The following is a 26,917-nucleotide window of genomic DNA, read 5'->3' as shown; positions in this document are numbered from 1 at the left end:
AAATAAAGGAAAAAAAGATGTGAGTTATAGATACAATGGAACAATGGAGTAGTAGTTGGCAACAAAAAAGAATGAAATCTTGTCATTTACAACAACATGGATGGAACTAGAGGGTATTATGTTAAGTGAAATAAGTCAATCAGAGAAGGAAGATATCTTATGTTTTCACTCATATGTGGAATTGGATGAATCATGGGAGTCTACTCCCGAAAGCAAGAGCACACGGTACATACTGTATGTTAGCTAACTTGACAATAGATTATATGTAGAAATAAAATTTTTTAAAGTCAAAAAATCACAGTGACATATCAACTTATACCTCTCAGAATGGCTAAAATCAAAAACACAAGAAATAACCAGCATGGAGAGGCTGTGAAGAAAAAGGAATGCTTGCGCACTGTTGGCGGGAGTGTACATTGGTACAACTGCGGAAGAAAACAGTATGTCGGTTCCTCAAAAAATGAAAAGTAGTTTTTGAATATTTGTGATCCCACTCACCCAAATTCATGTGTTAAATCTTAATGTTCAATGTGATAGTATTTTGAAGTGGGGGCTTCATGAGGTAAGTCACGAATGGGATTAAGTGCCCTTATAAAGGAGGGTTGCGAGAGCTCCTTTGGCCCTGTGCCAAGCAGGAAGACCAGCATCCGCGAACCAGGAAGCTGGCCCTCACTGTACACTGAATCTGCCAGTGCCTTGATTTTGGGCTTCCCAGCCTCCAGAACTGTGAAGAATAAATTTCTGGTTCTCATAAGCTTATGGCATTTTGCTACAGCAGCTCAAAAGGACTAAGACAAGCCTCTAGGAACCACAGACAACCACTAGGACCTAAGGGAAGTCTCCAGCCGACAACTAGCAAAGAGATGGGGAAATAAGTACACTCATACAGTTACAAGGAAATTCTTTTGCCAACAAACTCAATGAGCTTGGAAGCAGATTCTTTCCCATTTGAGTGTCCAAATGAAAGCACAGTCCTGCTGACACCTTGGTTACAGCCTTGTGAGAACCTGTACAAAGGACCCAGCTAAGTCACGCTTAGCTTCTGACCCATAAAAATGTGAGATAAATGTGTGTGGCTTTAAGATACTATGTTGGTGGTGATCTGTTATATGGCAATAGCAAACTAATACTACTAAAAGATATTTACTTTTAACCCCACTAGCTACATAGTTACAGAAAAACACTTTTTACTTTTGCAATTTCAACAAGACATACTCACTCTCCCCATATTTACTCAACATCATTCTTGTAGCAGGAAAGAAAAAGAAATTAAAGTTCTAGGAATTGGAAAGAAATAAAAATGTCACTATTTATAGATTATATGTCACTGCATGTACAAAATCCAAAGGATTCTGCAGATAAAATATTTGAATAAGAAACAATATATGAATTACTATATTGCACACCTGAAACTAATATAGCACTGTATCTTAAATGGAATTAAAATTAAAAATGAAATAAACAAAAGAAACAATCTAGTAAGAGATTTTAGCAAGATAACTGAATCCAAGCTCAATATGTAAAATAATTTTATTTCTATAAGTTAGCTACAAACAGGAAATAAAATTGATTTTTAAAAATAACATTTATAATAGGATCAAAAATATCAAATAACTGGAAATAAATCTAAAAAATATCTGTACGACCCTTATAGGGAATTTTTTAAACATTGAGAGCTAGACAACTAAAGTAATAGTTGTTTGGAAAAATCAGTATAAGAAATGTCTTTCCCTACAAATTGTTTACAGATTCAATACAACTGAATCTTTGCTTTGCAGAGCTTGCTAGGTTGATTATAAAAGACCCGTGGAGCCCTTTCTCCCTTTCTTCTTCCTCTTCCCTAACATTTCAGTTCACAGTCATAGAAAGAGAAGCAGGGAGCTGTGGTGGTTCAGAGTGAGGTGTTGGAGCTTAGATAGAATGGGGAAGGCATTAAGTGTGGGACAGTCACCCTGCACAGTGTTGGAGCTCAAGTGAAAGGGTCCCTGAAAAGTGAATGATGCCGAATAATGAAGTACCACAGACTGAACAGGGTGGGAAGGCATCTGCACAGGGGAAGAGTAGCCCAGCATGGGTTTTCAGAACCTGCGGGGTGGGGGGTAGGGGGGTGGGGGTGGGGGTAAGTCATCTGCAGAGGAGGTGACCTGGCACAGGGTGTCTGAGAAAGGAGATATTTACATGTCTCAAAGTACTTCCCAATAAAAATACTAATTAATTGTAAAGTGAAAAGTTAACATTCCAGGGGAGAAACCTGGCAGATACTACCTCCGGTGGTCAACATTAACATCATGAGTATTGGGACAAATCAAAATTGTAGGTCACGTGATAGGATGTAATGAGACGAGTAGACAGTGCTGATACTCTTGCTAAACATGTATGATCTGAATTTTATCGTAAGGGAACCTAAGAAAAATCAACATTGAAAGACATTCCACACTACTGGAATTTACTCTTCGAAAGATGAAAAGTCATGAAAGTCAAGGAAAGACAAAGGAACTGTTCTAGACTGAAAGAGATGATGACACACAACTGAATTTGCTACATGGCTCTGAACTACAGGAACTTCCTCGCTATAAAGTATACTACAGGTAAGTGACAAAACTTTCAAAGAATATGAGGAATAAATGATAGAATGTATACTTAATGAGTGCACTTATAACATTTTTTTTCAGTGCTGTAAATGTATTTTCTCTTATAATTTCTTTAATATTTTTCTTTAGCTTATTTTATTGTGAGAATATAGTATGATACATATACTATATAAAAGATGTGTTAATTGACTGTTTTATGGTCCTAGTAAGGTTTCTGGTCAACAGTTGATTATTAGTAAAGTCTTCGGGGAGTCAAAATTTATTCATAGATTTTTGACTATGGGGCTTGGGTCAGTACCCTTAACCCCATTATTCAAGGGTCAATTGTATGTTACTTTTCTGGTTGTGAAGGTTGTAGGGTAGTTATGTGGAATGTACTGACTTGTAGGATTTAAATGCTACAGGATCAGGCATAATACTAACAATTTACTTGCAAATGGCTCGGGGCGGGGTGGGGGTGGGGGGGCAGTTCTTCTTTGCTTTTCTCTAGCTTTGTTTCCAAAAAGCAAATAAAAAATTAATAAGGAGAAAAGGTGAAAAGCCTTCTCCATGTGGAAAGAGCTATGAATCAATGTTTAAAATTACAATTATAGATAGGTTTCGTGGCACCTTAAAATTGTCATACATACAATCACTGGCAATAGCCGTAGCAGGAATACATCCAAATAATGTCTAAATCTTTAGGCCCATGTATAGTAAGAAAAATGGGAAAATACAACAAAGCCATCCATTAACACCACTGCAGTATTAATGACAATTTGGTTGTTGGGGTGTGTTCAAGCAACTGATAGTGGGTGGAGTGGGTCCAAGTGTGTAAAACTCAGCAGTGCTGGTTTCCACGTACAAAATCTGCTTAAAAGTTAATTCAGTGCTAAGAAACACAGTTTAAAATATTCACATTACACACGAGACAAAAATATCTTTAATAATCTTTAATAATGATTTTCACATATAATGTGTTCAGTGGGAAACAAAACATGATGTAAACATCCAGTAAATAAATTTTTACTATTTATTTTTCAGATCATATACTTCTTCTTTAAAATCTCTACATATTCTTGTGAGGTTTTGGCAATTAGATCCTCAGTTCGACCTGTACTGTCAGCAGATCCTAAAGGAAACGTTCGAGGGGATTCTGCTTCAAATTCAACAGCAGCTGAAAAGGGAAAGAAAGAATTCTATTTTTTATCCAAAATGCTTTTGGGGCGCCTGGGTGGCTCAGTTGGTTAAGCGTCGGACTTCGGCTCAGGCCATGATCTCATGGTTCATGGGATCGAGCCCCGCTCAGGCTCTGTGCTGACAGCTCAGAGCCTGGAGCCTGCTTTGGATTCTTTGCTCATGCTGTCTCTCTTTCTCTCTCAGAAATAAATTTTTAAAAAAGTAAAAACAAAAAAGATGCTTTTATCTACAAGTTAGTAAAAAGAAAAAAGTTGAGGCCTTTATAAAGGTTAAGAAAAGTGAAAAATACCTCCATACAACTCCAATATGAAATGCAAGATTACTGTTAAATATATTTTGCTCAGGGTTGCACACTGAATTAATTGCTATTGTGGATAAATATCACAGCTTCTAGTTTTTTCATTACAAGGTGAAATTCCAAGAAAGTCACACAGTCTACCATGAACAATCATATGCTATGAATTGAAAACTCAAGCAAGCATTTCCAAACAGAGTCATATATACAGGTATAAACGGCAGGTAGAAAACAAAGCACTACTGGAACACACTGAAGGGACATCCCAGTTTTGCGTCCATATCGTCTGCTTTCTGGGGAACGTGATATGTAAGGGGATACCTGAAGGACAAGGAAAAAGTATGCTAGGTAGAGGCAAGAAGTACATGCAAAGAGCCAGAAGGGAGGAAGAACATGCGTGGAATTAGAAGTACTTTAGCCTGATGAGGTGCTAGAGCAAAGCTGCAGAGTAGGGTAAGTAGTGAGAGAGAAGGCTGAAGAACCTGGCAAGAATCAAATTGATTTGGGGGTTTTTATTCCATGCTAAGGAATTTGAAGTTTTACCCAAGGGCAAAAGCAATGACAAAGTCAGTGAGTGAAGATTTAAATGTTACCTGTCACGTGACAGCTAAATGAGCTGTAATTACTTCACCAAGTATTACTAAGACAACTTTGGTTTTTTGGTCTTCTGTCACTAGCAGGATCAAAAATTTATAAAGCACATCTTTTCTGAGAATTGTGCAGGCTGACAGTTCCATAGGGACGGCACAGTGAAGGAAGATTATAGCCAGAAACAATAACAGACATACAGACTTCGGGAGATGTTTTTTAAAAATATTTTTTAATGACTGTTTTTGAAAGAGAGACAGAACAGAAGGGGTAAGGGGCAGAGAGAAAGGGAGACACAGAATCTGAAGTAGGCTCTAAGCTCTGAGCTTTCAGCACAGAGCCTAACTTCGGGCTCAAACCCAGGAAATGTGAGGTCATGACCTGAGCTGAAGTCAGTTGCCCAACAGACTAAGGCACCAGGGCGCCCCTACACTTTTGGAGATTTTTTAAAAAGCTATGAAACATGATGACTAATTAAGGAAAAAATATATTCTTCATTATGCTCATGCTTTTACATTTTTTATATGTACCAAAGATATTAATGTAGTATCTATTGTCCCAACAATGGAAAAGGATGCCATTTACTTCTTACAGCTTATTTCAGAAATCAATAAGATCTAAATTTATAAATTTTGGCAACATACCTTTTTCGAATTCTCTAGTTATAACTTTATCCAACTCCTGCTGCATCTGAAAGAAACCAAATATTATTTAGAATGTTTGAAGCAAACAAAAGACATTGCAGGAATTATATACAGCTTAGGAAATGTGGTCTAGAATAACACTTCTAGAGACTAAAACAAGTTAGGGATTGCTTAAATAGAATGACCATCACATTTACATATAAAATAAATTCCTACTTATTTAAGTTTTAGTTAATTGAGGACAGATATCTATCTATCTATCTACTGCTATTTAAGTAGATCTGATAAAAAGTACACTTATTATCAGTTTATTTAATATATATAATTTTTGAAAGGTGCTGTTTGATCTCACTGGTACAAAAAAGTTTAAATAAGAGTCATAGTTTATACTGAATGTATTACTTGGAAATTCTTAGAAAAACTGTCCTTTATGAAAGTTTAATCAGTTTTTTACTTTTATGAATTGTTCCTTAAAATGGGATTTCCATGTTTGCACCCCTAGAAAAACAAAAATTTAAGGCATGGTTTTTGCTATTAATTTTTCAGGACAGACTCTTAAGTATATAAAAAGAAGAAAGTGGGAATGTCATACTGTCATGTGGAAATCTACTGGCAAATAACTGAGTAAAAATACTTTGTTGTCTGTATTATGACTGAAACATTTCTTTTTTTTTTTTTTAATGCTTTATTTATTTCTAGGAGAGAGAGAGAGAGAGAGACAGCGTGAGCAGGGGGAGGGTCAGAGAGAGAGGGAGTCACAGACTGAAACAGGCTCCAGGCTCTGAGCTGGCAGTCAGCACAGAGCCCGACACGGGGCTCAAACCCACGAACCGCGAGATCATGACCCAAGCGAAAGTCAGACGCTTAACCGACTAAGCCACCCAGGCGCCCCAAAACATTTCTTTTCATATGGACACAATGTTTCAGAAAATCTGTTTAAAGAGAGGAAAAGTATAGGATTAAACCAGTCTTCAAACTTAGTTTCTGATTTATACTTTCCAGAATTAGAGATAAGGAAAACAATATATAATTTTTAATTATAACTTGTTTCCTTTCTAAAATTAGGACCAAGTTTTGAAACACTTGCCTTTTTAAAGTTATAGTTATCTACTTAATTATGAAACGGGTAAGAATATATCAAACTACAGTTGACCCTCGAATAACACAGGGGTTGGGGTGCTGACCCCTGTGCCATCAAAAACCCATGTATAATTTTTTGAGCCCCCAACACTTCATTACCAATAGCCTACTCTCGGGGCGCCAGGGTGGCTTAGTCCGTTAAGCATCAAACTTTCGCTTAGGTCTTAATCTTGCGGTTCGTGGGTTTGGGCCCCGCGTCGGGCTCTGTGCTGACTGCCAGCTCAGAGCCTGGAGCCTGTTTCAGAGTCTGTGACTCCCTCTTTCTCTGACCCTCCCCTGCTCACGCTGTCTCTCTCTCTCTCTCTCCTAGAAATAAATAAAAAAATATTAAAAAACAACAACAACAACAACAAATAGCCTGTCGACTGGAAGCCTTGCCGGTCACATAAACAGTTGATGAATACATGTTGTGTACAGTAGAATAAGCTAGAGAAAAAAATGTCATTGAGAAAGACACTTTTTCTTTCTCCATGTGTAAGAGGAAATACACTTAAGAGTACTTTACAGTATCGAAAAAAAAAAATCCATGTGTAAGTAAAGTGGACCTGAACAGTTCAAAACCATGTTGGTCAAGGGTCAACCGTAAATTACAACTGTTCCTATCTAGAATGTTCTTATTTAGATCTTACTTACAAAAGGCACCCTCTCAGCGAATGCCCAAAATGGGGTCTAAAATAGTGTACTGAACATAATCAACACTGTGCTGATGAGGATATCCGATGCCTTTACAAATTTAGGTGTGGAGACAAAACTTTTGGCTAACACGTTTCCCAAGATTTCCAGAGACCTTTTTTCAATTGGAGTCCCTTTTTTCCCTAATACCTTTGTGTCAACTGAAGTCCAGGGGACATCCAATGTGATACCAGTTTCAAGATCCAACTTCAGCTTTGACAATTCTATACACTATGCTATGCTCTCTGCCGGAAGTGGAGCTCCCCTCTGTCACCATACAACATTCCTACAGTATTATTGATGAAGTTTCCTTATGCTGTATTCTTCATTCCTGTGACTTATTTTACAACTGCAAGTTTGTACCTCTTCATCCTCTTCCCCTAGTTTGCACATTCCTCTCTACCTACCTCCCCTCTACCAACCACCACTTAGTCCTCTGGATTTACGATCCTGGGTTGTTCCTTTGTTTCGTTTTTTATATTCCCCATGGAAGTGAAATCATATGGTATTCGTCTTTCTCTGATTTACTTTACCCAGCGTCATACCCTCTAGGTCTGTCAATGTTGTCACAAATGGCAAGCTCTCACTCCTTTTTATCGCTGAATTCTACTCCACTGTATATATATATGACACTTCTTCTTTATCCATTCATCTATCGACAGACACTTAGGTTGCTTCCATATTTTGGTTACTGCAAACAGTGTTTCCATAAACATAGGGATGCATCCAACTTTTCAAATTAGTGTTTTCATTTTCTTTGGGTAAATACCCAGTAGTGGATTTAATGAATTTATACTGTGCTTCTATTTTTAAGTTTTTGAGGAACCATAACACTCCTTTGACAATAGCATTGTTTTTTTTTTTAATTTTTAATGTTTTATTTATTTCTGAGAGAGAGAGAGAGAGAGAGCAGGGGAGGGTCAGAGAGAGAGGGAGACACAGAATCTGAAAATCCGAGCCAGCCGTCAGCACAGAGCCTGATGCGGGGCTTGAACCCACAAACCGTTGAGTTCATAACCTGAGCAGAAGTGAGATGCTTAACCGACTGAGCCACCCAGGCGCCCCTTGACAATAGCATTATATTCAGGCCTTATAAAATGAATAATGTGACAACATTACTATACCGAACTTCTAAAATTAATAACTCATTACCAGATGATGGGAGAAGGCTTTATTGAAACATTTTTATATTACCATTAATACATACTATGGAAATAGAAACCACTTTTTTATATGACATGACCTAAGGAACTACGAATGTAATGTTATTATCTTTTCCCCCAAATCTGTTCCTACATATTTGCCTCTGACCTTTATGTTTACTTCTCAGTAAAACACTGTCTTTACATGTGGAAATACCTGTGAAGTCCATTAATAAGAAAACATGTGCAATTTCATTTCTACTTTCCATTGATCAGAAATATAAGAGGGTGAGAAAAGAGGGTGAGAAAACACAGAAAACTCTGTTTCAGCAAATTTTCATTCAGAGAATTTTTTAAAAGAATTTTTAGTCAGAAGGATTTTCTCATTAACTGTTACGATTCAAATACGGCCCACATAACTCTAAGGTTCCCTGGGGACACTGCCGGATTGAGGGACAAGGAAGTCACAGCTGTCGTCTCCATCTCTCCTGTAGCTATAAACTCTACTTGTCTCTGTTTTACACAGCACAGTTTAATACCAAAATTACAATACAATACAATACAATACAGTACAATAGAATAAAATACAGTAAGTTCTACTCTTTGAAAAGAAATTTTTTTGAAGGTATAAAAAGTCACTAATTTAGTTAAAATCCATATTTTTGCATAAGAAACAAAAGGCGCTCAGAGAGACTGTACTTTGCCTGAGGTGAAAAAACCAACAAGATGCAGCCCAGTAATGCACTTCTGGTCTTACCAAATCCAGAGTTCTATGCCAGTTACTTCATCGTAGTCAGGAAAAATACATGTATTTACACATTTTAAAGTCATGAATAAAAATAAAGGAACAGAAATTATCTTACCTCCTTTTAGTAGCAATTTTTAAGCACAGATTTTTTAAACTGGAGGACAGGGAACTTGTAAGAGAAAATCTTTAGTTGAACCAAGCAAGCTGAAATTGAGGAAATTCTCCCTTGAAAGAGTTATTCATTTCCTCCAAATAAAATTTGGATTACCAAAATCAATCAAAAAATGAGAATCCATGTTGTGGCTATTTATAGCAAAACTGAAAACACAACACAGATTTTTCTTTACCGTCCAGCATGCTTCTGTCCAACCTCTCATCATTAGCTGGTATGTACTAAAGACATGATTAGCTTTATTTATAATTTAAATCCAGTCAGAAATTATAGATGAGCCTTCACTTTCCACATGAGGACTTATCTCTCTCTACCTTCCTCACAACAAGAAGGGAGATTTACCTAATGGGTGAATTTGGGACAAGGATCTAAATAGTGCTGATGTGGTTCCGAATCTCTTCTTTCAAAAGGTGTGCCTGCCCACAGTAACATAAATTTGGGTCTGCTCTCTGCTCTGTGGTAAGCACCCTAAGCCCTGGGATGGGTGTCAAGCTTCTGTTTCCTCCATTTACAACTGTGTGGGGAATTGCTCAATTTGGGATGAAGTATTGGGAAGCCCACTATGGCTAATATACCTAAATCATATCTTCCAAATGGTTAGTGTGTATTAGTAATAAAGCTACTAAATTTATCTCCATCTCCCTGACTCCTGTGTTCTGAACTTAGAAAGGGAAGATCAGTGTCACTAGCCACCTCCCCAGTGTCACCTGTCACAGCTCCACCAAGACAAATGACCACTTTATCCTGAAAATGAGAGATCTAGAGATTAAAAACAAAAAATTATAAAATTTACTCATTTCCTTAATAGCACCTATAATTATGACTTTTACTGAGTGTGTATTATTAGTCAAACAAAACATAATTTCACCAAATTAAAAGCAAAAATTATATCAGAAATCTGAAACCCAAGGTAAAAAAGATAATATAACTAACCTTGGTCAAGTAAGTGTCAATTGAAGGCCGTCGGTTTGATGTAGGAATCACTAAGTTTTCGCTTGGAGTAAGATTTCTATGGAGCCCTGAACTATTTTTAAGATTTCCAACATTCCGTGGTTCCAGGGCTGGCCTCACATTAAGAGGGGTGAGTAAAGTTCTATGCTGCTGTTTCTCCATCAGAAGTTGGAAATTGATCTCTTCCAGCTTCTCATTAGACCTGCAAAGATTAAAAACACAAATACATTTTGTTTTTACCTAAATCATTCCTAAATGACTTACATTTTTAAGTTTCCATAATAGTAAACAGAATTTGCCATTAAACAGTATTTTCCACACTAAACATATGACAGAGCACACCTACTATATAAAATTATAGTTTTAAAATTGTTCTAAAGAAGAACTTCTGTTTCTAGGGGGATTCCTAATTAATGACTCAAATTAGGGAAGGGAGAGAAATGGCTATCAGTGATGTATGTGGCTTAACAAGTAATACTTGCTGTCTTCTGCAATACTTGTACTTACAAGATCCTTAAGGATGCCATTATACACGCTTATATTTAGTAATCTGTTTATAGATATAAAAATAAACCATCCCTCAAAGACATTTTCAAGCATTTGCTCTCACCACTCCTGTACATTTCACTTATTATCTCAAAGAAACTGAGCATTTGACACTGAGGAATCATTTAGACCATCAATCTCTAGGAGAGAAGTAGATGGGAGAGGTGTGATCAGAAAGAACTAAAACAGCTACAGAGGCAATTCGCATACAAGAGTCACCAAGGCTCCGGAGGTAGAATCTGCCCTTTCTGTCTTCAGTCTTCCAGACACCTCCCTCCCACCATGGTGCTATTTTTAGCCACTTTGGGAGTTATACTACCCTTTAGCCCTATGTGAGTCCTTCTGTATTTCACATGTATGCCTTTGTGTAAAGGAGAAAACCTATTAATGATAGTTTGTCTCAAGGCCCACTCTAGTAATGATACCAACGATCACAATCAAGAAAATAAATTTACCAAGCTGCCAGGATGAGTATTGACCTTTTGGTTTAAAGACGTAATCGTCCAAAAATAAACTCACTGACATTTCTATTTAGGGCCATTCTAACAAGCAATTTTATAATAATATGCTTCTAAGCTAGAAAGCTTCAATTAACTTAAAGACTGGGAGATTTGATTAATGGAAAATATACAGGGGAAAAAACAATAAAGTCATGTAAAACCAAAAAAAGGAAGAGAGATGCAAACTGTCCTGGACTAACATTTCGAGAAGTTAAGTTCATTTACAAACATCCTTTTCCAAAATTCTACTCTCTAGTTGGCTTTCACTTCCTACCCATGATCCTGGCTCCACAAAAATTACGCTTTAGAGGCAAATTAATAAGCTAAATTGCTTTTCTATGATTCTGTTTTGACTTACTTATTAAGCTTATTTGCCAAAGACTCTCTAGCTTTTACTTCTTCTAGGTAGAGTTGCTGGTATTTTTCCAATTCTGTTAAGTTAGAAGTTTCTTGATAAGTCTTCTTAAAGAGTTCAGATTCCAGATCTTTAATTCTGAGTTCCATTTGACTTCTCACTGTCTCATTTTCTCTTAACTTTCCTTGAGATGCTGCTTGAATCTAAAGCAAATGAAATGGATATTCTTAAAATAGTTTTAATATGAATAATTATATTTGTTTCCTTTAGTTTGAGTCAATAATTCAAGGAGCAATTTTAAGTGGAAAAAAAGCTGAAGTGTAAAATATTTATCATTAATGTCAACAGAATTAAATCTGATTTATAAAGTACAATCATTCTTGTATTAGTATTCATGCAATCTGATAATTCAAATGACAGAATTAAAAAATGTTTAAAGTCAACAATAAACTTAAGAATAATCCAAGTACAGTACAATTTTTAAACCATAATTTTTTTCCTCTTAATAGTGAGAATAATTTTTTAAATCATAATTTTTTCTTTTCCTCTCAATTTAGTTAGAATAATAACAAAAATTGAAATCTTTAAAGGGAGGTACAAATGCCTCCAGAAATCTATAAAACAAATTGCTATAAAGGAAGTAGAGGAAACCGATACAATACATATATCCAAAATGTAATTTGCAGTGAAATGACTTAAAACACATTACAGATCAATAAATTAACCTGTAAGAACAGATTGACTTCCTGTAATTTTTCTACTACATCCAGTCGTGCTCTTTCTTCAATCTCCCGTTTATACTGTTCTACTTGACTGTTTTGTACCCTATACATTTCTATAAGACTGTTGAGGTTTACTACTTCTTGTTCTAACTTATTTTTATTGCGCTCTAGTTTTTCACATTTCTTTTCTAACGCTTTCATAGATAATAACTCCTGTTGAAGAGCTTGATTTTTTGCATCCAGGCATAGATATTGTGAAGATGCAGCTTCCAGTTTTGTTGTAAGGTCATCAACCTGCATGAATAAAATAATAGTTTGGAAATGGAGTGAAAAGAGTCTAACTCAAAACTACTATCAATTTTTTTAAGATTTTATTTTTAAGTAATCTCTACAACCAGTGTCAGGCTTGAACTCACAACCTCAAGATCAAGACTAACTAAGCCAGCCAGGCACTCAAATTCTGAAATAAATTCATTTGCAACAAAATGTTATCTGTACTATGGGAGACTTTCAGAATTGGGAACCTTAAGTAACTCAGAAAATCAAGAGCGAACTTAGAGCCACCAGGTGTTACTCAAACAGATCTTGGCTACCACTGTCTTTACTACACAACATTTGCCCTTGAGTTTTATACTTTTATTTTTCTATGACTCTTGCAGATCTTCCTCCATGAAATACATCACCTCTTAGTAGAAAGTCTGACCCCTTCCCCATAATTTTAAAAGAAGTTTTAGCAATGCCATATGGACTTATGCACGCTTAAGTCAAAAAATGCCTCCCAAGATAAGGAAATTATCTTATTTGAAAATAAGACTCTAATGAATGAATCTATAAATAATTATTCTAATGCCACAAGCCTTTTTCTGAGCTGCAAATGTCTTATGCTACTCTGAACTGGATTCCCAGGAGAAATGATTCTCAAGGTTAAGAAATCCTATCTCCCAGTATAAAAATTTAGTTAGATGATCCATATTTATTCAGCCAAAAAATATTTTAATTCAATATTGTTATCTTGTAATCCTTTGTGACTTTCTACCAACGAAAAGATCATACTAGGGGCGCCGGTGTGGCTCCGTCGGTTAAGAGTCTGACGTCGGCTCGGGTCATGATCTCACGGTTTGAGGGTTCGAGCCCAGCGTCGAGCCCTGTGCTGACAGCTCAGAGCCTGGAGCCTGCTTCAGATTCTGCATCTCCTTCTCTCTCTGCCTCTCGCCTGCTCACACTCTCTCTCCCTCTCTCAAAAATGAACATTTTTTTAAAAAGATCATACTAAACAACAAAAACAACAACAATAAAAAACTTGCTGGAGTTTCAGTGATGCTGCATTGGGAAGGACTTCCTTCCATTATGTAATTGGTAAGACAAGGTGAATGGATATGGTGGTTTTATAAATTTGTTGATATTTCCCTGTGAAAATCCCTCCCGTTAAATAGATGCTGGCGTCAGTAAGTGGTTTCTAGTGAAGAGAGAACATGCAGAACTGTTGTGATTTTTAGGGCCAGGTTAGAAAATGTGATATAGCTTCCTTCGGTTCCTTTGGACTTTCTTTCTCTAGGGAAGTACCCTTAGAATCCAAACATGACGTTGTGAGGAATCCCAGGTCATCTAGTGAATCTTCACTTGTAGCCAATGGGTAAATTTTACTGTTTTCTAAATGTGAACATAGGTTTTAAGTATTCATTCCAAGAAGAAGAAGAAAGGAGGAGGAGAAAGAAGAAGAAGAAAGAAGGAGAGGAAGAAGATGGGGAAGAGGGAGAAGAAGGGGAAGAGGAAGAAAAAGGGGAAGAAGAAGAAAAAGGGGAAGAGGAAGAAGAAGATGAGGAAGAGGAGGAGGAGACGATGACGATGACCATGGAACAACCTGAGTGACTGCTCCTAATGAACAGAATATATGAATATGATGCTGTGTGTATTCCAAGCCTAGGTGACAAAAGACAGGGCAGCCTCTGCTTCGCTCTGTATCTCCGGCTGCCTACTTGGCATCTAACCCACCATCTAGTGAGGAAGCTCAGGCCACAGAGAGGGTCTAGGCATGTCGCTGCAAGTGTTTCTGCTGCCTCCCAGACGGAAGTCCCAGGCAACAGCCAGCATCAACAACCAGACGTGAGTGAACAAATCTTCTAATGGTTCCAGCCCCAAACCTTTCATTGCCCCACTTGAAGCTGAGTAGGGCAGAGACAGGCTATCCTGGCTACACTTTTCCTAACAGATTTGTGAACAAAAGAAATCTAAACTTTGGGGAGTTTGTTAAAAAACAAAAAAGATAAATTGAAAAGTGGATGAAAAAAAGAGATAAGATACGTAAATTTACATAGTAGAAACTGGTCCCCATGAAAGTAGGATGTAATATATGTTAAGATTAACTTATTAACAACAAACAGTGCTAATGAGAAGAAGCAGGTAACTAGAAGATGTAAGAAGTTTTTCTCTCAATTTTCCCCCAGTTCGATGATATTAGTTGTGCATTTTTCATACACGGCTTTTATTATGTTGAGGTATGTTTCCTCAAAACCTACTTTGTTGAGGGTTTACATCATAGATATAATAGTTTGTCAAATTCTTTTTCTGCATCTATTGAAATGATATGATTTTATCCTTTATTAATATGATGTATCACACTGATTAATTTGCACATATTGAACCACCCTTGCAAACCAGGGATAAATCCTATTTGATTATGGTGAAGGTTTGTTTTTAATGTTTGTTTCTTTTCATTTATTTTTGAGAGAGATAGAGACAGTGTGAGCAGGGGAGGGTCAGAGAGAGAGGGAGACACAGAATCTGAAGACAGGCTCCAGGCTCTGATCTAGTTGTCAGCACAGAGCGGGGCTCAAACCCACAAATCGCGAGATCATGACCTGAGCGGAAGTTGGACGCTCAACAGACTGAGCCACCCAGGCGCCCCTTAATGTTTGTTTATTTTTGAGAGAGAAAGGCAGACAAAGAGCAAGCAGGGGAGGGACAGAGAGAAAGGGAAACAGAGAATCTGAAATAGGCTCCAGAGTCCAAGCTGTCAACAGAGCCTGACACGGGGCTGAAACCTATGAAACATGAGATCATAACCTGAGCTGAAGTTGAGCACTTAACTGACTGAGCCACCCAGGTACCCCCGGTGAATGATTTTTTAATGTATTGTTGGATTCAGTTTGCTAGTATTTTGTTGAGGATTTGTGCATCTATGTTCATCAGAGATATTGGCCTGTAATTCTCTTTGTGGTGTCTTTATCTGGTTTTGGTTATCAGGGTAATGCTGGCATCATAGAATGAATTTGGAAGTTTTCCTTCCTTTTCTGTTTTTTTTTTTTTTTTTTTTTGCAACAATTCGAAAAGAACAGGTAGTAATCTTTTTTGTATCAATTCTTCTTTATATATTTGGTAGAATTCACCTCTGAAACCATCTGGTCCAAGACTTGTATTTGTTGAGTTTTTTGATTACTGATTCAATTTCTTTGCTGGTTACTGATTTTTTTCAAATTTTCTATTTCTTTGATTCAGTTTGGTAATTTTTATGTTTCCAGGAATTTATCCATTTGTTCTAATTTGTCCAATTTGTTGCATATAGTTTTTCATAATAATTTTCTCATAACAATTTTCTCATAAAATTTTGTATTTCTGTGGTGTTGGTTGTTATTTCTACTCTCTCTTTTGTGATTTTATTTATTTGGGTCTTTTCTATTTTCTTGTTGATAACTCTGGCTAAAGCTTTATCAATTTTTTTTCTTTTTTTTTTTTTAATGTTTTATTTATTTCTAGGAGAGAGAGAGAGACAGCATGAGCAGGGGAGGGTCAGAGAGAGAGAGGGAGACACAGACTCTGAAACAGGCTCCAGGCTCTGAGCTGGCAGTCAGCACAGAGCCTGACGCGGGGCTCGAACCCACAAACCGCGAGATCATGACCTAAGCGAAAGTCGGAGGCTTAACCGACTAAGCCACCCAGGAGCCCCTAAAGCTTTGTCAATTTTATTAACGTTTTCAAAGGATGAGCTCCAGGTTTCATTGATCTGTTCCAGTTTTATCCGTTTTTTGTTGGTTTTCTGTATCATTATTTCTGCTTTAATGTTTTGTTTTGTTTTGTTTTTGAGAGAGAGAGCATACAGGAATATGGGAGGGAGGGGCAGAGAGGAAGGGAGAGAGAGAATCCCAGACAGGTTCCACGCTGCCAGCACAGAGCCCAATGCAGGGCTCCATCTCACAACTGTGAGATCAAAATTTGACTTGAGCCAAAATCGAGAGTCAGACACTTCACTGGTTAAGCCACACAGGCGCCCCCTGGTCTGATGGTTATTACTTTCTTTCTTCTGCTGGGTTCAGGCTTCATCTGTTGTTCTTTCTCTAGCTCCTTTAGGTGAATGTTATGTTGTCTGCGGTTTTACTTGCTTCATGAAGTAGACTTTCTATTGCTAGACCCTCTTAGAACTACTTTTGCTGCATTTCAAAGGTTTTTTTGAGCACTGTTTTTTCATTTTCATTTGTATACATGTAATTTTTAATTTCTTCTTCTATTTTCTGGTTAGTGATTCAATGTAGTAGCATGTTATTAAACCTCCATATATTTGTGGTCTTTTCAGATATTTTTTCTTGTGGCTGGCTTCTGGTTTTATAGCATTATAGTCTAGAAGGTGTGTAGTATGACTTCAATCTTTTTTTTAATAATTAAGTCCTATTTTATGTTTGTGATCTATTCTGGAGAATTGTCTATATATACTTGAAAACAATGTGTATTCTGTTTTAAGATGGAATGTTCTGATATATCGCTTAAGTCGATCGGGTCCGTTGTGTCATTCAAAGCCACTGTTTCTTTAGTGATTTTCTGTTAAGATGTGTTTTTTTGGTGATTTTTTGTTAAGATCTACTGATGGAAATGGGGTGCTAAAGTACCCTACTGTATTATTAATAAGTTCCTTTGGTTTGGTTATTGTTTTATGTAGTTGAGTGCTTCCATGTTGGGTGCATGAATATTTACAATTGTTAGATCTTCCTATTAAGTTATACTCTTTATTATATAGCCTTCTTTGGTTCTTGTTACAGTCTTTGGTTTTTTTTTTTTTTAATTTATGTATTTATTTTGAGAGAGAGAGTTAGGGAGCGACAGAGAGGTGGGAAGAGAGAAAATCCCAAGCAGGCTCCACACTGTCAGCATGGAGCCCAACATGGGGTTCAAACCCACAAGCCATAAGATCATGACCTAAGTCAAAACCTAGTTGGCCACTCAAATGACTGAGGCATCCAGGTACCCCACAGTCTTTGTTTTAAAGACTATTTTGCCTGATGAAAGTATTGCTACTTTTTCTTTTAACATGATAAATTCTTCTCCATCCCCTTACTTTCATTTTTTTAAAAATATAACTTATTGTCAAATTGGCTAACATACGGTGTGTACAATGTGCTCATGGCTTTGGGGGTGGATTCCCATGGTTCATCCCTTATATACATACAACACCCAAGTGCTCATCCCAACAAGTGCCCTCCTCAATGACCACCACCCATTTTCCTCTCTCCCCCACGACTCTCATCAACCATCAATTTGTTCTCTGCATTCAAGAGTCTCTTATTGTTTGCCTCCCTCCTTCTCTGTTTGTAACTAGTTTTTCCCCTTCCCTGCCCCTATGGTCTTCTGTTAAGTTTCTCAAGATCCACACATGAGTGAAAACATACGGTATCTTTCTCTGACTTATTTCACTTAGCATAATATCTTCTAGTTCAATCCACATTGCTGCAAATGGCCAGATTTCATTCTTTCTCATTGTCAAGTAGTATTCCACTTTATAGATAAACTACATCTTCTTCATCCATTCATCAGTTGATGGGCATTTAGGCTCTTTCCATAATTTGGCTATTGCTGAAAGTGCTGCTATAAACTTTGGGGTACATGTGCCCCTATGAGTCAGCACTCCTGTATCCTTTGCATAAATTCTTGGTAGTGCTGTTGATGGGTCATAGGGTAGTTCTATTTTTAATTTCTTTGAGGAACCCCCATACTGTTATCCAGAGTGCCTGCATCAGTTTGCATTAATCAACAGTGCAAGCATCCCTTCACATTCAATATACAGATATCTTTATATCTAAAATGAGATTTTTATAAGCAGCATATAGATAGGCCATTTGTTTCTTTAATTCATCCTGTTATCCTATGTCTTTTGATTGGAGTGTTTAGTTCATTTACATCCAAAGTAATCATTGACAGATATGTATTTATTCTCATTTTACTACTTGTTTTGTGGTTGTTTCTAGAGATTTTCTCTCATCCTTTCTTATCTTTCCTCCTTGATGTTTCTCTAATATGCTTTAATGATATATTTGGATTTCTTTCCTTTATTCTTTGCATGTTTATTAGTGGGATTTGGTATATAGTAAGCATTAATTTGTACATTTCAGCTTCATATAGCAGCCTATACTGAGTTGATGGTCACTTAGGTTAGAAACATTTTTTTTCTCCTCCCCATGTTTAAATAAGGTATTATATTTTATATCTTTTGTGTGAGTTCCTTGACTGATATTTTTACATACTCATTTTTACTGCTTTTATGTTTCCTGCCTTTATACTGTCACTTTTGATCTCTCCTGTCCGCTCCAAGAGTCTCCTATGATATTTCTTGCAGGCTAATTTAGTGGTCAAAACTCCTTTTGTTTCTGCCTGCCTGAGAAATTCTTTATCTTTCCTTCTATTCTGAATGATAGCCTTGTTGGATAGAGTATTTTGGCTCCAGGGTTTTCTCACTCAGCACTTTGAATGTATCATGCCATTTCCTTCCGCCTTTTAAAGTTTCTGTTGAAAAATCTCCTTTTAGCCTTATGGGTTTTCTCATGGAAGTTAATGACATGTTTTGTTGCTTTTAAGATTTTTAGCAGTGGGGTGCCTGAGTGGCTCAGTCAGTTAAGCATCCAACTCTTGATCTCAGCTCAAGTCATGAGCTCACAGTTCATGGGTTCAAGCCCCTCACTGGGCACTGTACTGAGCATACAGACTGCCTGGGATTTTTGCTCGCGCTCTCTCTCTGCCCCTCCTCTGCTTGTGCACCCTCTCCCTCAAAAATAAACACTATTTAAAAAAAAAAAAAAAGACTGTAGCAGTATGTTTTGCAAACTGAATTACAATATGTCTTGGTATTGATGTTGATGGAAATCCTCTGTACCTCCTTAATCTAGATGTCTATTTTCTTCCCCACATTAGGGAACTTTTCAGCTATTATTTCTTCAAATAAATTTTCTGCCCCCTTTTCTCTCTTCTTCTTCTTATGGGACTCCTAGAATATGAATGTCATTACATTTGATGGAGTCACTGAGTTCCCTAAGTCTACTCTTGTGTTGGATAATTCTTCTTTCTCTTTTTCAGCTTCATTGCTTTCCATTACTTTGTGTTCTAGGTCATTAATTTGTTCCTCTGCTTCTTCTAGTTTGCTCTTCATTGTATCAAGTGTGTTTCTAATCTCGTTTACTGCACTCTTCATCTCTGATTCTTTAATTCTTTTATGTCTGTGGTAAGGGTCTCACTGAGGTCTTCCATTATTTTCTCAAGTCCAGGGAGTATCCTAATGATCATGGTTTTCAGTTCTCCATTAGGCACATTATTTATACCTGTCCCATTTAGATCTCTGGCCATGGCATATCCATTTGGGATAAATTAGCCTGTCTTCTCATTTTGTCTAAGTATCTGCCATCTTCTGTGTGTTAGAAAAGCCAGTTATGACACCTACTCCTGAAAGTAACAGATGTATGTAAAAGATGGCATATAATGCCCAGGGTCTTGCACTTCAGGGAGTGTCATCAGTGTGGGCTGCATGTCATCTGCTGTTGTGTTCTGTCTACACTATCCTTCAGGCAATCATCTGTAGAGGCTCTCCTTGCCTGCTCTGGGGAGTGTTTGGTCCCTGGCCTGAATGTAGCAAGATTTCACTAGGTGTACTCTGGTCTGCTTACAAAATGAGATGTGCCACCAAGTCCACTGGAACTGAGACCCTGCAAAACTCTCTGGTTGAGAGGTGGTGTGCAGAGGTTTGTCCTGGTGTTCGGGGGGGGGGGGGGGGGTGGGGGTCTGCTGTGCTAGACCTCAAGCAAGAGTGATTGAGAAGGGTACTTCCAACAGAGCGCCAGGGGGTGGTGCCTAGTGTAAGTTAGGTAGCCAGTGTTAATGAAGCACTGCTTCCTGCAGGTGGCTTTGTGTTTGTGCTGAAGGGTAAGAGGAGATGGTGACAGCAGGCGCTGCTTTGTTCCTACAGAGGGGTCTCTCTCAACTTTGCCTCTCAGGGACATGCTCTGAGAAGAGCAAATAATGTCCCCACTGAGTGCCCCAGGCACTCTTCAGATCACTGTTTCCATGCTGTAGTGCTCCCAAGTTGTTTGTCTGCCCTCTCTTCAAGAGCAGTGCAGTGCCCGCAGGGCCCTATCCCAGCTAAACCTGATGCCCTTTAGAACTCCAGGCTTTAAGCTCTACTGGTTGCAAGAACACAGGAAATTCAGCCCCTCTTGTTTTTCAAGCTAGTGTCTATGGGGAAACGTTCTCTTTGTGTGTTTCCATGTGTGTGCCTCTCTCTCACCCTTCTATGCGACCATGACTCCCTCCCCTCCACAGCTGCTTTGATCTGTTTGTCTTCTATACCACATTTCTGCATCAGCTGCATTCTCTGATGTCACCTCTTCCTCCCCTTTAGTTTGTTCTATCTGTCTTCATGTCGATTTCTGGGGTACTTAGGATGAGTTGATAGTTATCTTGTTTTATTTATGGGATGAGGCAAGCCTTGGGACCTCCTACTTCTCTGCCATCTTCCTGTCTCTAAGCTTTTTTTCTAAGATTCCCTTCAATGCCAACAATTCTTTTTTTTTTTTTTTTTAATTTTTAAGCACTTTACATATTTATTTATTTCATTTCCACACTACCTGATAATGTCCGTTTGACAGGAGAGAAAGCAAAGCACAAAACGGTAAGAAAACTTGATTTTTGTCCCCATAGCTCAAGACGGAAGTACATAGTCAGATAGTTTTACTCTAGAGCTTGTGTTCTCAACCATGATGGTAACAACTGACAAACCTCAGGGAAAAAAGAAACAATGATGGAGCCCAGTGACAGGTCCTGGACTCAATCCCTCCTTGGCCTTAAAAGGTAGGCAGTATCTGACTGCATATGTCCACAGATGGGCCATTGTTAGCACAGGCGTAAAAGTGCCTTGGCATTATTACCTAACCTGTGAACAAGTGGCAGGATGGTCCTGGTGGCTGAGAAAGGAATTGTACCCACCACCAGGGAGTGATGTGTGAGAGGCAGTCTTGGAACCTGGTAGATTCTGCAGACGGTTGTGTTGGAGCATTGACAAAAGTGAACCCTCTGACACAGAAATCCTACGTAAGTAAATTGTAGTTTACTTTGATCCATATAAAGCCATCCCACTTGAAGATATTCAGTAAGCTTGCCTCCTGGGTTTTTTTCTTCCTCTTAGGGGAAAACACATAGGTTGTTTACAATGGCATTTTGTATTTCCAGGGTAAGGTCCTGCCAGGTCCAGCATAACTAATTTACCAGGTTCCAATGCCAACAATTCTTACAACTAGGCAGAAATGTCTCTTTAGAATTTCCCCTCAAGTTAGTGGAGAAGAAAGACTGCCAAGCAGAGGGACATATGATTTGAAGTGCAATAGTTGAAAAACTAGAAAGAGTCAGCTTCATAACAAAAACTGGACCTTTTATGTGATTTCAATTACAAGAAATAGGCAGCTTTGAGTATTTTTTCATCAACTTAATACTCAATCTTCATTTCCTTTCCTCAGTGAAGAAATAAAGAGAACATTATGGAATCATTTTTAATCTTTCCAGTAGCAAAAGAAATGTACTGTCCTTTGGCACTACCTTAAATTAACTACAATTTCTCCTTTACCCTACCCCAAGCTTGTTTGTGTGGGGAGGTAAAACCACCTTATCTCTATGTTGTACCACAGTGCTTCAACATATCATACAAATTGGCTTTGAAATTTTTTTTGTAATTTAAATTACTAATCTACTATTTATCTCTGATAAATCAATTTAATACTACCTCGTTTTTTACAGCTGTCTTATTGGAAGGATGTAATGTTTATTCCACTAATTCTAAACTGAGCTGTAAGATACAGCTATGCATATCTTTCTATTTAAGTAAAAAGGTGGATACGGGCTCCTGTGTTTTCCAAGATTGTAGGATCTGTGCCAAGAACAGCATTAACACCAGTGTTACACACAAGAACCAGCTCAAAGGAGGATCTAATTGTGAATTGCAAAATGATGGATTAGCAAGATTTCAAAACAGGAAAGATGAACAGCCCAGAGTTAATCTTTTCCTTCCTAGATGGTGAAAACTACGGGTGAGTCTATACATTATAATGAGGTAATAAAATATAATGAAGTAAATAGCAGACTAAGTTAACAGATCTTATGACCAAGATCTGATGGAAATGGTAGTGGGAGGCACTGAATGAGAGACTAAAAGTTTGAACAGGAGGGGCACTTGGGTGGCTCAGTCAGCTGAGCTTTTTTTTTTTTTTTCTTTTAATGTTTTATTTATTTCTAGGAGAGAGAGAGAGACAGCGTGAGCAGGGGAGGGTCAGAGAGAGAGGGAGTCACAGACTGAAACAGGCTCCAGGCTCTGAGCTGGCAGTCAGCAGAGAGCCTGACGCGGGGCTCGAACCCACGAACCGCAAGATCATGACCTAAGCGAAAGTCAGACGCTTAACCGACTAAGCCACCCAGGAGGCCCTCAGCTGAGCTTTGAACTCTCAGGTCATGATCCCAGGATCATGGGATCAAGACCCATATCAGCCTCTAGACTGAGTGTGGAGCCTGCGGAAAATTTTCTCTCTCTCTCTCTCCCCTCCGCCCCCCCGCCCCCGCCAATGCACGGTGTAAAAATGAATGAATGAATGAAAATCTAAACAGACTACAGAAATAGGATTCTATCGTTTGAGCCTGACTTCACATGGAGTCATGAGGTCAGCAAGGCCTAAGCTAGTAAAGGGTCCTTTCAAGAAACAAAAATCTCTATAGGAGTAAAGTTAAATTCTCCTACACTGACTTTTTACCATTATGTAAGTGACTAATAATTTGCAAGATAACTAGGAAAGAGTTTTCATAAAATTTGATTTGGTACTGGCATAAGGACAGACATCTAGATCAATGTATTAAAATTGAGAATCTAAAAATAAACTCTCACAGTATAGTGAACTGATTTTCAACAAGGGTGCCAGACAATTAAATGGAACAAGAATAGTCTTTTTAAACAAATGGTACTGGGAAAAATGGATATCTGCATGCAAAGGAATAAAATTAGACCTCTACCTCATAGCATGTATACAAAATTAACTTAAAATCTAAGAGCTAAAATTATAAACCTCTTAGAAAAAAGGCATAGGTGTATATGTTTGTGACTGGATCTGGCAATGGTTTCTTAGATAAGACACCAAAAGCCAAAAGCAGATTAAGTATATTTCATCAAAATTAAGAACTTCTATGCTTCAAATATTACCATCAAGAAACCAAACAGGCAAGCTAGTAAATATGAGGAAATATTTGAAAATCCCATGTCTGATAAGGGATTTGTATTTAGGATATTTAAATAAGTTTTACAATAATGAAAAGACAACCCAGTAGAAAAATAGGCAAAGAACTGATTCGCTCTTTAAAGGAGATCTAGAAATGGATAATAATCACATAAAAAGAGAGGTGTTCGACATCATTAGTTATAAGAAAAATGCAAACCAAAAACCACAAGATGCCATTTCACACCCACTAGAATTGCTATAATAAAAATAACAAATAATGACAAACATTGGTAAGAATCAGGGAAAATGAGAACCCTCAAAAGCTGTTGATGAAAATGTAATGCTGCTGCCACTTTGGAAAACAGTCTGGCAGTTCTTCAAAAAGGTTAAACTTAAAAAAAAAATCTTTTTAATTTATTTTAGAGAGAGTGCACAACTCGGGAAGAGGTAGAAGGAGGGAGAGAATCCCAAGCAGGCTCCATGCTCAGAGCAGAGCCCAATGTAGGGCTTGATCCAACGACCCTCCGATCATGACCTGAGCAGAAATCAAGACTCAGCCACTCAACCGGCTTAGCTACCCAGGTGCCCCTCCTCTAAAGGTTTAAAAAACAAAAACAAAACCAAAAAGGTTTAACAGAGTTACCATATGAACCAGCAATTCTATTTATAGGTAGATACCCAAATGAAATGAGAACATGTTCACATAAAAAGTTGTACATCTGTGTTCACAGTAACAATATTAACAATAGACAAAAAGCAGAACCACCAAAAGGCCCATCAACTGACAAATGAATAAATATAATGTGATGTGTCCATGGAATATTATTCAGCAATAAAAATAAATGAAGTACTGCCACATGCCTCAAAATATATACCTTGAAAACATTTTGCTAAGTGAAAGAAGGCTGTCATGAAGGACCACATACTGTGATTCCACTGATAAGAAATATCCAAAATAGGCAAATCTATAGAGACAGAAAGTAGAGTAGTGATTCCTTAGGGCTAAGAGTCAGGAAGGGGAAGCTGGCATTGGATGACAGCTAAAGCATACAGGATTTGTTTTTAGAGTGGTGAAATGTTCTAAAATTGATTGTGGTATTCTTTGAATAGAACAAAAGGTATTGAACTGCGTACTTTAAGTGAGAGAGCTACTTGATATATTCATTATATCTCAATAAAGCTGTTACAAAAAAAACCCAACAACAACAACAAAACTTTGCTGTTAATGTTTTGGTGTTGTGTCACAGTGTGCTGCTGGGCGTTCGCTCAATAGCCAGGGTTCGATACATAAGAGTCAACAGTATGGCCTTTCTACTGAAAAATATATCAACTATATCAAATTAATAGAAAAAGCTGTATTTCAGTGCTCAAAACACTAAACAATTTCTTTCCCACAATTAAGTGATTTTGGGTTCCCAAAATTTGATTAAAAATTACCTTATGTTTTAACATATTAATCTGAATATTCATTTCAATTTGTTTGGTTAAATCACCATGGGAACAAAGCTCTCCACTTTCAGATTCATTTAACTTTCTTCTTGTCATTTCAAAGAGTTTCTTAAATCTGTAGAAAGTATATAATGAGTTAGGTTCCTTAAGAGTAAATATTTAATAATGATTTAAATAGATATTATAATTTCTATCATATAAACGAATCTATAAGTTATGATCTCTCATCTGTCCCAATCTCACATTGTCTGAACAGAGCATACTAACTAAATTATAGCCTTGGGCAGAATATGTGAAGAAAATTTTTATGATACATATGGCAGTTAAAGGGTTACTATTGTCACTCTCTTAAGAGATCTTATAAATAAGTTATTAGTATCCATTTCAGTACGTTAACATAAAAAATTAATCCATTATTAAATATTGGCTATAAACCAGAGGCTAGTACCCAAGGTGAAGAAGAAAAGCATACGGACATATGAATGTTTTAAAGAGACATAAAAATACATTTTTGTACCTACTGACTACAGTCTACAAGAACAAAAGAAAATACATACAAGAAACATCAAAGGAGATCATTCAAAATAGAGCAACAGGAAGGAAATAACTGAGTTAAGAGGAAGAAGAAAAAGACAAAGCTTTAGAAGAAAGGAAATCAACAAAGAGATAATGTGTAACAGTCTATGAGAGTGTTTTAGGAAAAAATCTGGATACCTTGGCTAGCACATTAGCAAAGTGAAAGGGATGCAGAACAATGTACAGAAAGACATTAAATGAGAGAAAGATATTGATGAGAATCAGTAACAAACCTAAGGACTCAGCAAATAGGAAGCCTGGTGGGAGCTTCAGAGACATAGGAAAACATGTTATTTAATCTGAGTGGTAAAAACATGATTGCTCATTTTATTCTTCTTTACATCAGACACATATTTCTTATGTACATTTTATAACTAAACAATGCACAAAGAATATATAGGCCAAAGCAAGATTATTTTTTGATTTTGTTAAATAATGATACAGATAAAAGAACAAAGAAGGTGTCAATGAAGAGTGCAGTTAACATACTATGTTAAACGCATTATTGATATTAAAGAATCATTAAGAAGTTAAGTGTAATACTTTGGCATGAATTTGTATTTAAGTTTTAATAAAGTAAAATTACAGTGAAATTGACTAACGAATGGTTAAAATGATCTGAAAGAATAGTCTTACCCAGTGATCTCTTTTTCTAATTCACCATTTTTCTTCATTTCTTGATCCAAACGATATTCCAGAGATTGTTTTAACTCGATAAATTTCTCTAGTTGTTCCCTTTCATCTTCAGACTTCAGAAAAAAAAAGTTAGAGAAAAATATTTTTAAAAATCTACAGACTCATTCTTCTTTCTTAAGATATTATTTCTCATGAATTCATGAGTAATAGGTTTGGATAGGTTTATATACTACATTTTATAATCTAAATTTTAAATTTGATGACTTCTCATTTATAACTAATTTATAAAATTTAGTTTATAAACTTGATGCCAATAAAAACAAATTTTCAAAACAGAGATCTTCCTTAAAACAGCTTTAACTGATTTTCCATTTTCATCTTTAATTTTTTTGGAATTTAAATTGCCAAGATTTACTTGTTAAATATACAGGTTCTTACCCATATTAAGTATTAATGAAAAATTTTTGAAAGTGGCTATATTTACATTTTAGTTTCTAAAGATGCCCTAGAAAC

General features: G+C 37.0%; 1 protein-coding gene across 10 annotated transcripts in view; it reads right to left on the bottom strand.

Moving 5' to 3' along the window:
• Positions 1 to 3,589: 3,589 nt before the first annotated feature.
• Positions 3,590 to 26,917, bottom strand: part of ANKRD26 (ankyrin repeat domain 26) — a 121,381-nt gene continuing 98,053 nt past the window's right edge. For all 10 annotated transcript variants that reach the window (XM_039220490.1, XM_039220493.1, XM_039220492.1 and 7 more), the window contains 7 exons: positions 26,405 to 26,517; positions 25,181 to 25,307; positions 12,249 to 12,539; positions 11,527 to 11,726; positions 10,105 to 10,324; positions 5,298 to 5,343; positions 3,590 to 3,747 (listed from right to left, as the gene is read on the bottom strand). In XM_039220490.1, the coding sequence (XP_039076421.1) occupies positions 3,611 to 3,747; positions 5,298 to 5,343; positions 10,105 to 10,324; positions 11,527 to 11,726; positions 12,249 to 12,539; positions 25,181 to 25,307; positions 26,405 to 26,517 (1,134 nt within the window). In that variant the 3' untranslated portion in view covers positions 3,590 to 3,610. The remainder of the gene's footprint in view (positions 3,748 to 5,297; positions 5,344 to 10,104; positions 10,325 to 11,526; positions 11,727 to 12,248; positions 12,540 to 25,180; positions 25,308 to 26,404; positions 26,518 to 26,917) is intronic.

The sequence above is a fragment of the Hyaena hyaena genome, unplaced genomic scaffold (genome assembly GCF_003009895.1).
Source record: "Hyaena hyaena isolate Hyena2069 unplaced genomic scaffold, ASM300989v1 scaffold_896, whole genome shotgun sequence".
Classification (NCBI taxonomy): Eukaryota; Metazoa; Chordata; class Mammalia; order Carnivora; family Hyaenidae; genus Hyaena; species Hyaena hyaena.
This window is presented reverse-complemented; position numbering and strand designations above follow the sequence as displayed.